Genomic DNA, 15,927 nt, shown 5'->3' with positions numbered 1-15,927 from the left:
GCTCCTTATTTGGTGAGTCACAGTGGTGGCTCCCGATTGGCTGAGGATTATCACAGGCGTGCAGCTATTGGTCGAGAGGGCAGTCGTTAGCATAAATACCAACATGGTTGCGCTACTGACAACGTCATTCTGGCAGAGGCACCGAAATAACGAAACGTTCAAGTTTTGTAGCCTTCTTACCATTGTTCCTAACAGTTGAAAAAAATACTTACGTACTGATTATCTTAAATTTGTGGTACTGTAGAGTCAATTGTAATACGAATGCAGGATACAGAACCGTATTTAATAGTTTTAGCAATCAAGGTGTGTCTCTCTAATTTTTTGGAAAAAAAGTCTAAGAAGTAATCCCATACATAAAAAAAAAACGCTCAACATTAGATGGTTAAATAAAGTAGAGAATAGTTAGTCGGGTAAGACTCACTGTTTACATACCTGGCATCAAGCCACAATAACAGCGCTAGTGAAGCATTACATCATCACCGCCAAGAAATGAAAAGTTCGATCTATGTTTGCAGAATGCCAGATCTTGTCCAGACAGCATGGTCAAGCTTATTCACAAGGGAGTCAAAACATATACCGCCCCCTAGAGGGACATTAAGGACGTGACACTAGAAGGCTGCTGGAAGGAAAACTTGTACCAAACCGTCTGCTTATACAATTTATTGCTTTGTATTATTAGGTCAGTCCAGTCAGATTAAAACGTTTTAATCCACTGATAGAAGAATGTAGGATATTTTGGTTATTTACAGCTGTTTACCAAAGTCTTTTAGGTGTCGGCGTGCAGAGGCTTGTCTGAAATATGAGGACGCAGTTTCCTTCGTAATTGCGCACCAATATTCGCCAAGAGAATTTGTCAAGAGCTCACAAGCTCACTTCACAGATTGCAACATTTTATAGAGAAGCTGTTTGCAACTATTGCACCATAGAGAACTACCAGATGGATTGTATGTACATGTGCATCTGATTAGATGGATATAATGAGATGTATTTAAAAACGTTGCCGAATTACTTTTCAGCACTTCTGCATGTCAGACAAACTAAGAATTACCATTGTAATGGAAAACGTTTAATAAAGATCACATTCAAAGTGTTCAAGTGTGCCTCATGTTGTGGCCAGAGAGTACACTTCTCTTGCAGGTTGCTAAAAATACAACCTATTAAAACAACTAATCGGGTAAAAACTGTGAACCTTTATTGACAGCAGTATGTATACTTGTGTATATATATCCATATAAGATGGTGCCCTTTTGCTGAAGCAGATAAAAAAAATGCCTACATGTGAGTGTCTAGCATTCATTAAAAAATATTACACTAACACAACATATAAAAACTATTTTATGCACAAAGGCATTTGATTCATGTGGAAAAAAAAGTGAAGCGTTTTAAGATCATCCTTCATTTACCAGGCACTTACTAAGTACTGGTGACCAGTAGTCACTCTTTTGACCATCTTTTTTTGTACTTTGTGATAGCTGCTTAGCCAGGCTATGCACACACTGAGCTGAATCATAACAAGGAACATATAGCAGAACTACTCAAGATCTACTAATATAAAAAAAAACAACAACACAGGACCTTCATAATAAATAAACAGGCACCTGCATGGAGACAAAGAGGGATGTTTTGGGTGAAGTTAGTGCAAGGCCTCTAACATTATGTACACTGGTCCCATTTTGTAACATTGCACACAGAAACAAGTGGACCCAGAGGAAAAGTGATTGGACCTCTGCAAAGTTAAACATACTCGAATGGATTCCTGCTATTTGGACACCATCACAACAAGTTAACGTGTTATTGTGGTGCACTGGGAGCACATCGAGGTTAATACAAGAACAAAACACACTCATTAAAATATACAAAATCTCCACTGGAACAGTCTTATTTCTTGGGTGCATTCTAAAAGATCCTTTTGTTTGTTCATCATCAGACGGGCTCATTTTTAAAACAAGTCAATTCATGTTGCACGTCACATTTGTAAGTAACACACCTTCATGCTAACAGCTGCACAAACTGAAGCTTACATAGTCCACAAAAAAAAACAAAAAACACACACACACACTTGGCGCATCCGTATGGTATCGGGCGATGATGAGGGCTCACTGAGGATGGGTTCAAGCACAGGCGTTCATTTTGGGCCGCTCAAAATCAGAGCGTTGTTTGACAGGTTGTGCTTGATTCTGATTTGAGCTGCATGTGTGTGTGCGCACACAGGTAGAGGCACCGAGTTTGTGAAGAGTCTCAGCGTTCACACAGACAGGGAGTTGAACCGAGCGGTCATCCATGTTGCATTTAAGGCAAACGTAAACTCACGGCGCTACTCCCATGTAAATAACCATTCGGGGAGAAATTTTTTTTTTGGAGTGTGCATCCTCTGATATGGCAAACTCCTCCACACCCTCCTTTGTCTGAAATGCATATTTAAAACTCTTGTTCCCTGAAATGTCAGACATTGCTGTCTTTATTGATAGGGGAAAGGGCGTTCCCCTTCTCGGCGTCTCAGACTTTGCTGTCCGAGGGCGACTCTCCCAAATTGTGAACGATGTCGCTGAAGGAGGGGCGCTCCTTGAGGCTGGGGGCCCAGCAGCTGACCATCAGCTTGTACATTTTGGAGGGGCACCCTTCCGGGGGAGGCAGTTTCAGCTTGCCGCTCTGCAGGCCTGCAAGAGGAAGCCGCCACACACGATGATGACATTACATTAGATAGTTAACCAGACAGGTTCATATGATTAGACAGCTAGGAGTATTATCTCTGTGGTAGAACGTCACAACACACCCGAAAGCTGATACTGACCTTCGAGCACTTCATTGTCTTCAAGTTTGGTGTACGGCATTTCTCCGTGACTGAACACCTCCCACATGAGCACTCCGAAGGCCCAAACGTCAGACTTGGTAGAGAAGTCGTCCTCAAGCACAGACTCTGACGGGAGCCAGCGCAAGGGGATCCATGCTTGTCTGTAGTGATAGTACTCACTGTACACACACAAAAGACAAACACGGTTTAGCAGTCAAGACCCCAATCGGTGCTTCTTAGCACAAACTCATCTAACCTTTTGTAAACATCTTTGCTGAGGCTGAGCGACGACACTTTGATGCGTCTCTGACTGCTGACAAGGCAGTTTCGGGCTGCCAAGTCTTTGTGAACAAAGCGGTGAACGGACAGATGCTCCATCCCGCGAGCCACTTGGGCACAGATGGAAACCTGATAGGAGGAAGGCTCAAGTCATTATTGGATGTCGCGCTCATGATCACAGTGGAGGGTTGATGACAAAATAGATGGACCGCTAAGTAAGATTGAATTTACAGCCAGTAAATAGGATGTGAGAATTAAAACCTGCCATTTGGTATTCACTCGTTTGAAATTGAATATCTGCTACTCTAGTTAATTTCATTGTATGATTTTGGATGGCCATAATTATATGGATGTTTAACATGATTCAATTTCAATTTTTTAAATCATCATGATTTATATAAATGTATTTCAATTCAATGTTAATGTGTATGGTTATATTGTGATCTTAACTAATGCAATGTAATGTAATGTACCATGGGTCTTTTGTGTAATGTATAATTGTTTTTTATTTTAGTTTTGGGAAGACATTTTAATAAAAATCAAGGCATTACATATTTCAGTTAGCAGTGTTTTATTATTGCAAAATACCTAAATCTTACCTTATCCATACTCAACATTGACCTATTTTTTTTTTATTGTCTGCTTGTCCACATACATTGACAATAAATAAGTATTGGGAAACTTTGAAAGGCTAATTTGAGGATCAAAGTTTGATGGGTAATGAGTTCTAATTTTGAAAAGTGCGTTAATTCAGAACACTTACTTTGGTCTTGGTGCTGATAGGCTGAGATTTCGCTTTGTCGTCTTTGTTTTTGGAAATCCTCAGGAACTGCTTTAAGTCTCCCTGGTTTGACAAACACCCAAAAGACAAAGTGAAGCGTCAAATTCTCCTGAATCATCGACCGGCGTCTTTCAGCAAGCGTACCAAGTCGTAGTATTCCAGGACCATGTAGTGTGGCTCGACCTCTCTGCACAGACCCAGCAGGCGAACTACGTTGGGGTGGCTGAGCTTGCCGAACATTTCCGCTTCCTTGCGGAAATCAAGCTGAAGCTGCTCATCTCGAGTCTGGAGGCTCTTCACCAGCACCACCGTCTCCTCCTCCCTCTCTTCGATGCCCTTGGCTTTGGACAGCAGCACCTCGCCAAACTCTCCTTTACCTGCACCGCACGTCACAGTTTGGGTCGACGTCTTACTTCGTGTTTGTATGCAGCAGCAAGTGCACGTTACCCAAGGTCGTGATTGTTTGCAGGTTCGCGCGGGGAAAATGCAGCTTGTCACTGTTAGCGTGGCTGTGGCGCTTCTCGGTTGTTGCCATGGTACCCATGTTGGTGAGTGCCACCTCCTCCTGGATCTCAGTGGCGGTGTGGCCATTTTGTTGAATGGCGCCTCCTGACAAGCAAAACATGATGGCCGTGACCATTTCAGAATTATTTCAAGAATGTCAGCGCTCACGTGAATTTAGTAAAAAAAATTGTGAGAGTGCAACATCCTCCTACTACGACTAAAGGGTGAACATCTGTCACCTGCAAGAATCAATGCTTTAGGAATCGATGCTTCTTGTGCTTCAGGCTCCGATTTCTCAAGGGAACAGGATACAATGAGATCCTCCATAAACAACAAAAACTACAATTTCATCTACTATGGTTTTAACATAGTGAGGCTGAAAAAGTTAACATTGCATGTTCAAATTTAATTGCGGCCAAAAGTGAAATCTGAATCAAAGCTATGGTTTAGCAACACAGCCTCATCCTTACAGCTGATCTTTTGCAAATGTTTAAATTATTATTAGTTAGTTCATTACCATAGTTACAGTCTAAGATTAGGTATTTGTTTCAGTTCGATTTTTACAATGCCATCATTGCATGGAAGAGACTGTTAACAATTAAAAACTTGAGGCTTCATGTTTTTCACTGAAGTTCACAGAATGAACACAAGATGGCAGCAAACACCTTGACTTCTCATGTTTGTAGAAAACTAAGCCGGGGAAATTCTGGAGTTTCCAAATTTACATAAGACTGCATCTTAAAACTCAACAGCAGTAGTACCTGTATCCTTGTATCTACTGTATTTTACAACACATTCCAACAATATCCAAATCTTAAGTTTTCATACTCCACTGCAACACTTTCTATCCTGTTTGAGAATATCTGGCTCAATAAGACAATAAAGGTTTAAACGTTTGTCTGAATTAAAAAAGCATACCATTAAGACACTCCATCTCTGGCTCCTCTCCATCTGGACGTTTGTGCAGCCTTTTGGCGTTGCGCCTCTTCTTGCAGTAGAACATGAGGCCGAGCACCACGATGATGTACGCCACAGCCGCCCCCACAGACAAGCCGATGGTTTGAATCATCTTGTAAGGCGCTCTGTCTTCATCCTCGTCGTGCGTCTGTGCTGGTTTATCTAACGGGTGCACACATCCAAGCGGTGCATTAATAAAAAAGAACAAGAGTAGACAATTTCATTTCATTTTGTCAGAGCAAAATGTCATTTGTCGGTGGCACACTATCCTCTCACATGGGGTGTGAAAAAGTATGACTGTATAGTTGAGCTTCTCTCACAGACAATCTTAATGAAAGCCTGACTGTATATTCAAGCTTCAGACAACACACAGGAGACAAAACAGTATTAGATCTATCGCCTGCCCAGTTCCATCAACCCACTGACAGCTGTGGTTGTAACAAAGGTAGACATGGTTATTAACCTGTCAGTGCAATGACAAGACGAGTGGGAAGGTTTAATGAACGCTTTCATCCAACATGTGGAATTGTGCCTTGTGTCTACACTGTGCGTGCTCTGATAAGTGTGTGCGTAACTTACCCACGACATAGAGCTGAGCCACGCGGTCTTTGATGCTGCAGCTGTTTCCAGCCACACATGTGTATCTGCCGGTGTCATCTGTTGTGACGTCTGAAATCACCAGGGAGCCATTAGCCATCTTCTGAATCCTGAGAGAAGGAATGATCATTTTAAGGAAACAATCTTTTGCACCACTCTAAACGATGCTAGTAACTTTTAATCACTTCAGCAGCTCAACCATATATTTAGAAAAATGGACATGGGTGTATTGAGAAAACATATAGTTCACAGGTGTCAAACTCAAGGCCCGGGGGCCAGATACGGCCCGCCACATCATTTTATGTGGCCCGCAAAGACAAATTTGTGTGTCATTACTAAAATTGCAAATTGTCTTCACTTTTAATATCTTTTTTTTTTTAAATATTTGACCAGTTTTTACTCGTCTGATTTGAAAACAAGTTATTTGTCAGTTTGTTTTGTAGCTTTTACTGTATATAATATGAGGTGCTCATTTATTTGAGTTGACAGTCATAATGGCCCTCCAAAAGAAGCTATGACTACAATGTGGCCCGCGAAAAAAATGAGTTTGACACCCCTGACATAGTTATTTGGTAATGATGGTTTCACTCAAGCTCTAGTACAGATTATTCCACGTATGAATTATAAAGTGTATTTTTGGCATTAAGATGCAGAGATGATGTCATATCTTCGTTACCTTCTGTTCCGACTGATGTCCAGCGTCTTGTCTTTTACCATCCAGTGGATGTGAGGCTCGGGATTTCCGGTGGCCTGGCAGTGCAGTATAGCCGTGTGGCCCTGATACACTGTCGTATTCTCAGGCTCTACTTTAAAACGAATGTACACTAAAATGTGTACATGGAAAAGACACACACACACGCGCACACACACACACAATACATTATCTTCAGTTACTCTTTGTTCTCATGTGGGCGCAAACTAAAAGGCTGTGGCGACTGTGGTTGCTCACAGTCACACTCTGCTGGCCAAGTGTAATTTCATTACGAGGCTGTAAAAAAGGCCACCGAGAGCCAGTAAATGGTGCCGCTTACTGAGAATGATCACTAAATGTTTACTCATCAAAGTACCCTCAAATATACTGAAACCACAACGACTTGCAGCATGGGAGTGGTGGCGTGGCGTATGTAGTTGTGCAAGTTTCTCTCAAAGCTGCCCGCGTCTACAATGATGAATGGGCTATTTACCTGCCACTGTGAGGGACACCAAGGCTCTGATCTCCCCCTGAAGGCTGTTGGAGGCGATGCAGGTGTAATTGCCAGCGTCACTGCGGGTGACTTTGGAGAAGTGAAGCTGGCCGTTTTTCTGCTCCACATGAGGTGGAAGGTCTCCTCCGTCTGCAGGGGGCGACAAAAGACAACAGACATTAAAAACAACTGAACATACATTGCAAACAATAATTTATGAGGCTCATCTAGTCAGAGATCAGCACATTTCTTGCATCAGCCACAATTACTTCATTTATATAGACATAAAAGCATCTGTGAAAAATACTGAGTACGTTGGGAAAACCCACAGGCACAGAGAGGCGTGCATTAATGTATGTATGAGAGCTACATTTAATTCCATTTCCTGAGCGCTTGTTAAACTGATACTACACTGAGACAAGCTGAGGAATTTTGTTTATTATTTTCCTTGCCTTATCTTGAACTGCAATTTCCATTTTGACCCAAATATTAAGATCTTAGCGCCTACCTGCTTTAGTCCAGCGTATGGTGGGACTTTCTCTGCCTTTAGCCGAGCACTGGATGGTGATGTCATTATCCAGCTCCAGGCACTGGGAGGGTTGTGGGGTTGGGGTGAACTTGAGTTTCTCTGAAACAAGTCAAAACAACACACGTACACGTATTACACACACGGCTGACACAAAGGGGAAGTGGCGGCGCATATCGAGCTGATTGAATATGTTTCAAGCATTTTCAAAATCAATATTCACATTTTTTTTCCCCAGCACTCTGAAGCAGTGATATTTTGTATACTTTGACAAAATTTTAAATTGTTAAGGCAGAAGAAAATGAACTACATGGCTGTAGATGATTTTAGGCAATCTGCATATTCGGCTTTATTTAAATTCATGATGTTTGTATGTTTTCAATATTCTCTCTTAAACTCTTATAATCGAAGGAACACATTTTGGCCAATAATAAGGAAGATATGCAACTTAAACACATTCCAGATAAAAGTGTGGCCAAACAAAAAAATGTGCAGCAGACATGAATGACTCAATTCACTGTTTTTTTCCATTCGACAGTTACTATTCCTAACACTTAAAACTGTGATTTAGCCTAAACCGGAAATTCCTCTTTAAAAGATTCAAACACACCTGAGAAAACTGTGCAATGTGCACAAGCGAAAAGAACTTTTAAGCGAAGAGAACTGAAAAGTATCAGAGGCGAACATCTTCGAAATAGAGAAAGCAGGCAGACATAACAATGGCACGTCATATCATCTGCAGAAGCATTCATTTTAGAGAAAAGTGTTACAAAGGAGGTCAGACTAAAGCTGCTGCGCATGAGTCACATTTAACACCTCCGTGGGTGTCCTCCAGCTCTTCCTATTTTAAGAAACACACACACAGGCCCAAAGGCATGACCACATTTGTTTTAGATTTTCCCTGAGCACTGCATTACTGATCTGTTTTGGAATTACGCCAACAAGGCAAAGCAAAGATAAATATTACTGTCTTACCCAGCACGGTGACTCTGGCCTGGCCAGATAGTCGGCCACCCACTGTTTTGGTCTCACAGCCGTACATCTGTCCGTCGTACACCTCGACGTTGTTGATCCTCAGGGTGCCGTTTGGGAATACTTTAAAACGAGAATCCTGGCAAGAACATTTCAAGACAAGCCCAGCTAAATTGTCTGAAAATGAGCATGACATTGTGGAAACATTTGGGGGAATATATAGCAACAGGATTTTTTTTAATAAATATTAATGGGGGAACAAGTTTATGTTCAACAGCCAACACTTTGCAATAGCTCAAGCAGAAAGTCAAACGATCCCCAAATCCCAAACTATCTACAAAGCCTAAAACGGCGTCATCACACAGGCCAGTGTGGAATGTGACTGTGACAACTGACCTCTGCTGTGATCATGATGTTGTTGCGAAGCCACGTGACCACAGGTTCAGGAGTTGCTTTGGCATGACAGTGCAGATAACCCGCTTTACCTTCTTCCAAAGGACTGTCTTGGGGCCGTGTTACCCACACGGGGGAGGCTGAAGGAGAACACACGTGTACATCACATGAGCCAAGACATTTTACAGTCTCTCTCACACACACGTTATAATTGTAACAGCCAAGTAATCAACTGTGTGGCAAGCTTGACTCAACTCCATATGCGTATTACTTGTGTGTCTAATAGAAAACTATGTGCTGCTCTAAGGCATTATTTATTGTGATCCTGCATTTGTATCAAAGTTTACATTGTTGATTTATAGCAGGTGTTTTTATATGCGTTGCATTTCAACATCTGACATGCACTGCAGATGTACTGGTAGATCTGATTTACATTGGATTAATAAATACATATTGGATAGGACATTTGATTTCTTTAGCTGTTTGTGCTTCAATTATATTCAAACTGTAAGGGGGGGGCTAAGAGTGCCCCCCCCCCCCCTCACACACACATGCACACACGCACACACACACGTACACACACACACACTGTGTTCACTGTGTTATGGCATTGTGGTGCCAAGGACTTGGCAATATTAAAGTGAGGAGAGGAACTTCCTAGGTCAACCCATAGCCTTGTCAAATAAGCCAATGGTGTTTTTCTTCCATCATGTGGCATTAAATATAAAAACAAAAAAGTGGATTGAGTCATCATTGAGTACGATTCTAATTTCTTATAAATAATGGTCAACCAGTGTGTAATGTATAGAGATTGTTTTGGACTCACTGGCCACAGTGAAGTTAACTTCCTGTGTCCTGCGGCCTGCCTTGTTTTGAGCAACGCAGGTATAGACTCCAGAATCTCCCGCTTCCGTTGGACTGAAGACCAGATCCGAGCCATCCTGGTACACTCGTCCCTCTGTGGGCAACCGCTGACCGCCTCTCTCCCACCAAACTTCAGGTTGGGGTCGCCCCCGTGGGGCATAGCAAGGGACCCGCTGCAGGGTGTCAGCTGTGAAAACCTCTGACGTCTTAGACTTCATGTCATCAATCTCTGTTGTGTAGAGAAGAGAGGAGAAGGGAACGGAACTGTGACACGACAGACATTTTAATATTTGTGATTCATAACCATCAAACTATCTTCTGATTTGATTTGGAATGAATCGCATGCCCTTGCCTACAGTATATTTTAATCTGTTGACAGATTTCCGGTATTTTACTGAAACTCACCACCCCCCCAGTAATTCAAGAACAAAGGGAACAGTAGGAGACTGAGAATATAGGTTGTTTTAAGTAAGAGAATTAAATGAACAAGGGTCTTTGTGAGGTGAGCCATATCAAAGTTGGCAGCAGCTATACAGCCAATGGAGTGTGATCTTTGCTACAAAGACCCACAAGACCCCACTGTACTGTATGAAACATCTTTTTACCTAATCATTAATATTTTATTGGGCAAGGAGAGTCAAGTTGGTCACCAGCTTCAACTTCTTCCCGTCAAAATGGTTTAATATGAACAGAGGAAAATGCACATACTGTATGTATTTCAGCAGATTAAAGAGAGGCTGAGCTGGGAAAGAAGGAGGTGGCTGGGTATTTGGGCTATGAAATGAATGAGGTGGAACTATGATGGAGAGACTGTTTAAACTTGTCACCAAATAATGACTTCTATTGTGACACAATCCCCTTTAATGCCCGAAGGGATTACCATCAGATTAGGTGAATTAAGGTATTTAAATGGAGCTGCGGTTCATTGGGTTAAAACTCCAGATGCGGTCTTATTTCATTGAACCAAAAAATAGAAGTTTGAGAGGGGAAACATTCCTCGGGACAGTAAAAGAAAGAAATTCCTGCCTTAAGCGGCCGGGTTCAAAATATTTGACTTGCATGTGCTTGCAAGACGGATACAATTCAGCCTGGCCTTAAACTGCAACAGTCATTGAAGTAATTTTTCAGTGGTTCTGTTCAGAGCTCATATTGCACACTATCTGTGCAATATCGTATAACAGTTCTCATGTGTCTAGACAATGTTTCGATTGCACTGCTGAGTCAGGCAGTTTTTATTCTGAGTGGGTGTATTTATTTACACAATGTAATTTCAAATACTGCAGCTCATCATATTTATTTTCATTCCAATACTATTAAAATTGAATAACTTAATGGGGGTAAAAAAAAAAAAATAATAATTGCATTTTGGTTCAGCTGAATGGTATATTTTCATAATCTCATAGGCGGAAAGTGTCAATTGTTCCATACTAGCAAACGTGATAGGCAAAACACACAAAGAGGAAGAGGTAAAGTGTTCCAGCATGAGTGAGAAGAATACAGCTGGACCGGATGCCGATAAGGAAATGTGATTATCTGGCTTAATGTGGCTCAATGAATGAGCAGAGCCATACTGTACGTAACTGAAATGCCCTCACGTCACACCCTCAGATACAGAAGTTGTTTATCTTCAAGCAAATCGATTGCTGGAAATGTGGATGTGTGTGTACCTGCAATGAGTAGCGAAGCCTCATGTGTGACTTGGGAGCCGCTGACACCGCGGCCAACACACTTGTACAAGCCCGTGTTCCTGGGTTTGACCTGGGTGATGAGCAGTGACCCATTGGACAGCAGGAATATACTGGAGGGGGGGGGGGGGGGGAAAAAACATATAAACCTCCACCAACTCAATCATTTTTCTTGCCAGCAGTGTACCATAAACATCACCAGAAGCCCCCAGTACCCTAATGGATGCCAAACAGGGTTTCCTAACCGTGCTGACCAAGGGAAACATGTGGTGCACCAAGTCAGTTGTAATTAAGGCAAATAAATTCCCTCAACACAACATACAGATAAGTGTCCTACATAGCAAGTTATTTTTAAAACGTCTTGTGATGTTGGAGGCCCATCCTAATGGCCCAATTTGACCTCTGGCAGGCTCAACAGCCATTCAGTGGCACTGACAGACAGGGTGGGGATTAAATACAGGCTGATTGTGAAGTCCACATCTGGGGTGGATAGGCAAAAGACAAAAGAACAAACAATAAGTGAAAATAGAACCAGCAACTTCCACTAGTAAGGTAATACTTTCTACAAACATGCATGTTCATGTTGATGGGATACGTTGTAATTTTGCGACAGTGATATAATTACTAGTGTGCGCAAATAGGGGTTAAAAACTATTTTTATTTGACGCTCTGCAAATTAGGGAGCAGGGGACAAGTGAATGAGCATCAGTATACTTTTTTTCCAGAGAAGACTCTCCCAAAATCTGTTTTTCATATCATCTCTGTTCAAAAAAGTTTGGAAGTGCACCTTCAATGGAGATTATATTCAATATATTGACAAAGACAGCAGACGTTTTTCATAGCGACATAAAATAGACACCGGGAAGTGTTTTCATGTACTTTCCTCCGGAGAGAGGGTTTTATGCTCGCAAAACTGCCTTGGTCATGCTTTTTTTAGTAATATTTTATGTACCGAAAGCAGGATTGGGGTGTGGTGCCTAAGTGATGATGCAGGGCTGTATTTTTCTGCCCTGATCAATAAACATAAAACAGGCTACTTCAGAGCCCTTACTTGAGTGCTAATATTCCCACTGTCGAGTCACTACTACCTTGGTGATGTGTGAAGATTGCACACCATGATTACAATCCTAGTTCTATTTTCTGCAGGGATGACATGACTAATAAACCATTGGCTGGATAAACAAAGGCCCATTTATTTCCCGTTTACAAACTTGCAGTTATATCAAAGTGCGGCCCATCTGCTCATGACTCTTATCAGTAAACCATGAGAAACATAAACTGACCAGTAATTATTACAAAACTTAAATCATCCAGCAGGCCAGATTTTTTTTCCCACAGCTGACCTGCAGGCTTGCTTTTTGACACATGTGATTGAACACGTACATGTTTATAGGGTACGTGCTGGTACGATGATTGCAGTTTGATAGGCTGGTAGGAACGGTCACGTCGAAATGAAGTACAGCAGGTAGCAAAGGAACTTTACAACATTCTTATTAGTTTCAGTAATAACATTCTTTAATGTGCAATTCATCTCGAGCCTGAGCTGCAGAACAAAATGGAAGCTGAAAGTACCACTCCAGGGTTCCAGGTTATGATACTCAAGGGAATGGACCGCAACTACGCAGTAAAACAAGTAGAGCTGATTCGGAGAAGGTGGAATTTTAAACTAAGGCGAGGGAACAATGTGGCAACGGAAGGGGAAAAAAAAAACCTGGGATATTGCAGTAAGGATTTACCGAGTTTTGTTAACCAGCAGCTCGCTTTCATGGTACCATTCCAGAGCGGGAGGCGGCACGGCTGTAAACTGGCAGTGGAAGACAGCTTCTTCGTTCTTCAGAACCACCTGGTCCTCGGGAGTGACTACTGGTCGAGGAAAGCTCTTATCTATAAAAGAGGCAGACAAACATCTCCATGATTATATCTGCAGGCTTTTGGCCACCAAGCACTACCGCATGCGTGCGCTTATTAAAAAGTGCCAACAGCTCCCAGGTGCTGGTTTATGTCAGCACCTCCGGGGCCCACAGGTAGACTTAATTAGGTCACTGGACCATTGACCAGAGGCTTATCAGACCATCATTTTTATGACAGCTGGAGCACATAATGGGACTGTCTGTTGTCCGGGGGTGGAAAAAATCCTTGTATTTAAATTCAAAGCTTAAGGTAACATACATTTTTTGAACACCCTGAAATGTATGATATTGTATTATGAACTTATCAGGTGATTACTGTAGATGGCATTTTCTTCAAAGATATATAGTAGCTCTCCAATAAAAGATTTTTTCATATGTATTGATATATTTTTAAGTAGAGTAATAAGATTCAGCCGAGAAAAAAGCTGGCTCAGGGCTGATGAACAACGAGACCACAAGAAATAAAAAGGAACAGGAAAAAAAAAACTTTCTACCATATAACTGATAAGATTTCAAAAGTTGAGTAATGAACACGCTTCACTGGAGATGTTTGAAAACTCAGCATTAGTTATCTTGGTGAAATGTCCTTCAGCCAGTTTTTTCTTCTTTTTTTTTTAAAGTTTGCAATTACTATAGGGGAAGTCAGTCAGTCTGCCCAATGATCACACATGGCAAGAGAGCGGAAAAGACAGTTGCAAAAGGATTTATGACCGCTCACAATAATTACTGAAACCTTTTACTTAAATGTGTTATTTTTAAAAAAAACAAATCATAAGCTAGGAACTCATTTAATTCATATTACTGTCATCAGCAAAAAATTCCCAGTTGCCACATAAAAGAGTGAACCTGTAAAATTAAAGAGCTCATCTTTCATTTCTGGCTATGTCCAGAAACGTATCCGATTATAGGCCATGATAGCGTACAGAGCCCTCATATTATACACACGGCCCACCCAAGAACTTTATGACGAGACGGTGATGACACTGAAAACTTGCTCAAATCTGTCAAAGTTGTCTCAAAGTGAAGCCCTATGGCAGTATTAAGGGTGGTTATGAGGTAACCGGAAACTCAACACAAAAAGTGTCAAAGCCAACAAACGACGTAGTCCTACTTGTAATTGGGTGTAGAGCTCACCGATAATGTTGAGAGTGAAGTTACTGTTGCTGCAGACGTGTCCGGCTGCGTTCTTGGCACAACAATAGAAAAGACCGTTGTCATCTGGAGTGGCGCTCTTGATTGTGAGCGTCCGCTCCTTGTTGTTGATTTGATGGCTCTTCTCAGTCAGTTTAACCCCGTCTTTGAACCACTGGCAGGTCGGCCTGGGAGTAAAATGTGAAATAGGGATGAGGAGAAGGCGGTGAAGCGGACCAATAAAGAAAAATGGAACTATAGGCTATGACAGAAGGAACTTCACCATTCCTATAAAACAGTGATCTTGGGGTGATACTCACCGTGGGTGTCCGTCAATGTGACAGCGAAGCGTGACCGGCGCTGAGCTCTCAATTTCCCCTTCTGAGATGGGCTCCTTTAATGTCACGCCACCGCTTTCCAACCCTAAAAGAAAAACAGCAAAGATGTCAAGTGAGAGGAAAGCAGACAAGTAGTAGTAGAGAAATTGTCGGGTTGATACATTGAGTTAAATGCTCTCCTGTTATTCCCTGTCATGGGACATATATGACCCAGTAGGCCTGCAAGACTGACACTAATGGCACATCATATTGACAGCAAGGGAAAAAAAAAAAAGGAACTGAGGATTCTTAATTACCCCATGCAATGTTGAATATATTGATGCACATTATTCTCGCTATATTCCTGTCACGTTTCTTGGAAAACTTAGAGGTACAATAAAATCAAATGATAAGGACAATGGGTCAATTAATGTTCCCTGAACTTTTACCATGAGAAAAATAAACTGACTCTTACTGTACTCCTCTTTCAGACAGCAAAGGGAGAGTGTCATGAAACCTGATCTATTGAGTCACAGATGAAAGTGAACAATGTGGATGGAAAGAAATTAATCCTCAGGTCCACCTGAATGCGTTATATGGAAAGATTGGGGGTTTGGACTTGAAGTAAAGCTGAATGATTTCTCCTTTCATGACCGAAATAGCGATTCCAGACGAAAGGATCATGTGATTGCCAAAGCTTAGATTATTATTTTTTTTTTTGCAGTGCTCCTGGCTCACCCAGAATCTGTTACACGTTTATCAACTGCAGTATTTCACACGCAAAAAAATGAATTGAAATTGCAAAATCTGTTACAAAATTCCCAATTCAATCTTTTCCTGAAATCATTCATCTTTAAATTGAGGGGTTTGCCTGAAATGTTTGAAAACAAAAATAACTGATTGTTTTATGATGGACTCAAAAACTTGGGTCTACTGGATTTATCACATTCTAGAATTCTAGCCACGGCTGAAGCTACATGCTTCATACTGTTTACGAACAAAACACCAAGAAATGTTAATAATTCAGAGGCCAGAC

General features: G+C 41.6%; 1 protein-coding gene across 1 annotated transcript in view; it reads right to left on the bottom strand.

Annotated features, from left to right (window-relative positions):
* Nucleotides 1-1,170: 1,170 nt before the first annotated feature.
* Nucleotides 1,171-15,927, bottom strand: part of ptk7b (protein tyrosine kinase 7b) — a 49,336-nt gene continuing 34,579 nt past the window's right edge. The window contains exons 4-21 of the mRNA XM_049736403.2: nt 14,895-14,997; nt 14,578-14,762; nt 13,270-13,417; nt 11,516-11,646; nt 9,811-10,077; nt 8,988-9,124; nt 8,595-8,730; nt 7,602-7,721; nt 7,094-7,243; nt 6,586-6,733; nt 5,892-6,019; nt 5,274-5,474; nt 4,299-4,460; nt 3,996-4,228; nt 3,834-3,914; nt 3,048-3,199; nt 2,792-2,970; nt 1,171-2,657 (exon numbers count right to left, since the gene is read on the bottom strand). Coding sequence (XP_049592360.1) covers nt 2,497-2,657; nt 2,792-2,970; nt 3,048-3,199; nt 3,834-3,914; nt 3,996-4,228; nt 4,299-4,460; nt 5,274-5,474; nt 5,892-6,019; nt 6,586-6,733; nt 7,094-7,243; nt 7,602-7,721; nt 8,595-8,730; nt 8,988-9,124; nt 9,811-10,077; nt 11,516-11,646; nt 13,270-13,417; nt 14,578-14,762; nt 14,895-14,997 — 2,822 coding nt within the window. The 3' untranslated portion in view covers nt 1,171-2,496. The remainder of the gene's footprint in view (nt 2,658-2,791; nt 2,971-3,047; nt 3,200-3,833; nt 3,915-3,995; nt 4,229-4,298; nt 4,461-5,273; nt 5,475-5,891; nt 6,020-6,585; nt 6,734-7,093; nt 7,244-7,601; nt 7,722-8,594; nt 8,731-8,987; nt 9,125-9,810; nt 10,078-11,515; nt 11,647-13,269; nt 13,418-14,577; nt 14,763-14,894; nt 14,998-15,927) is intronic.

This window comes from Syngnathus scovelli, chromosome 12 (assembly GCF_024217435.2).
Source record: "Syngnathus scovelli strain Florida chromosome 12, RoL_Ssco_1.2, whole genome shotgun sequence".
Lineage (NCBI taxonomy): Eukaryota > Metazoa > Chordata > Actinopteri > Syngnathiformes > Syngnathidae > Syngnathus > Syngnathus scovelli.
The sequence above is the reverse complement of the archived record's forward strand: the minus strand, read 5'-3'. Positions and strand labels throughout refer to the sequence as shown.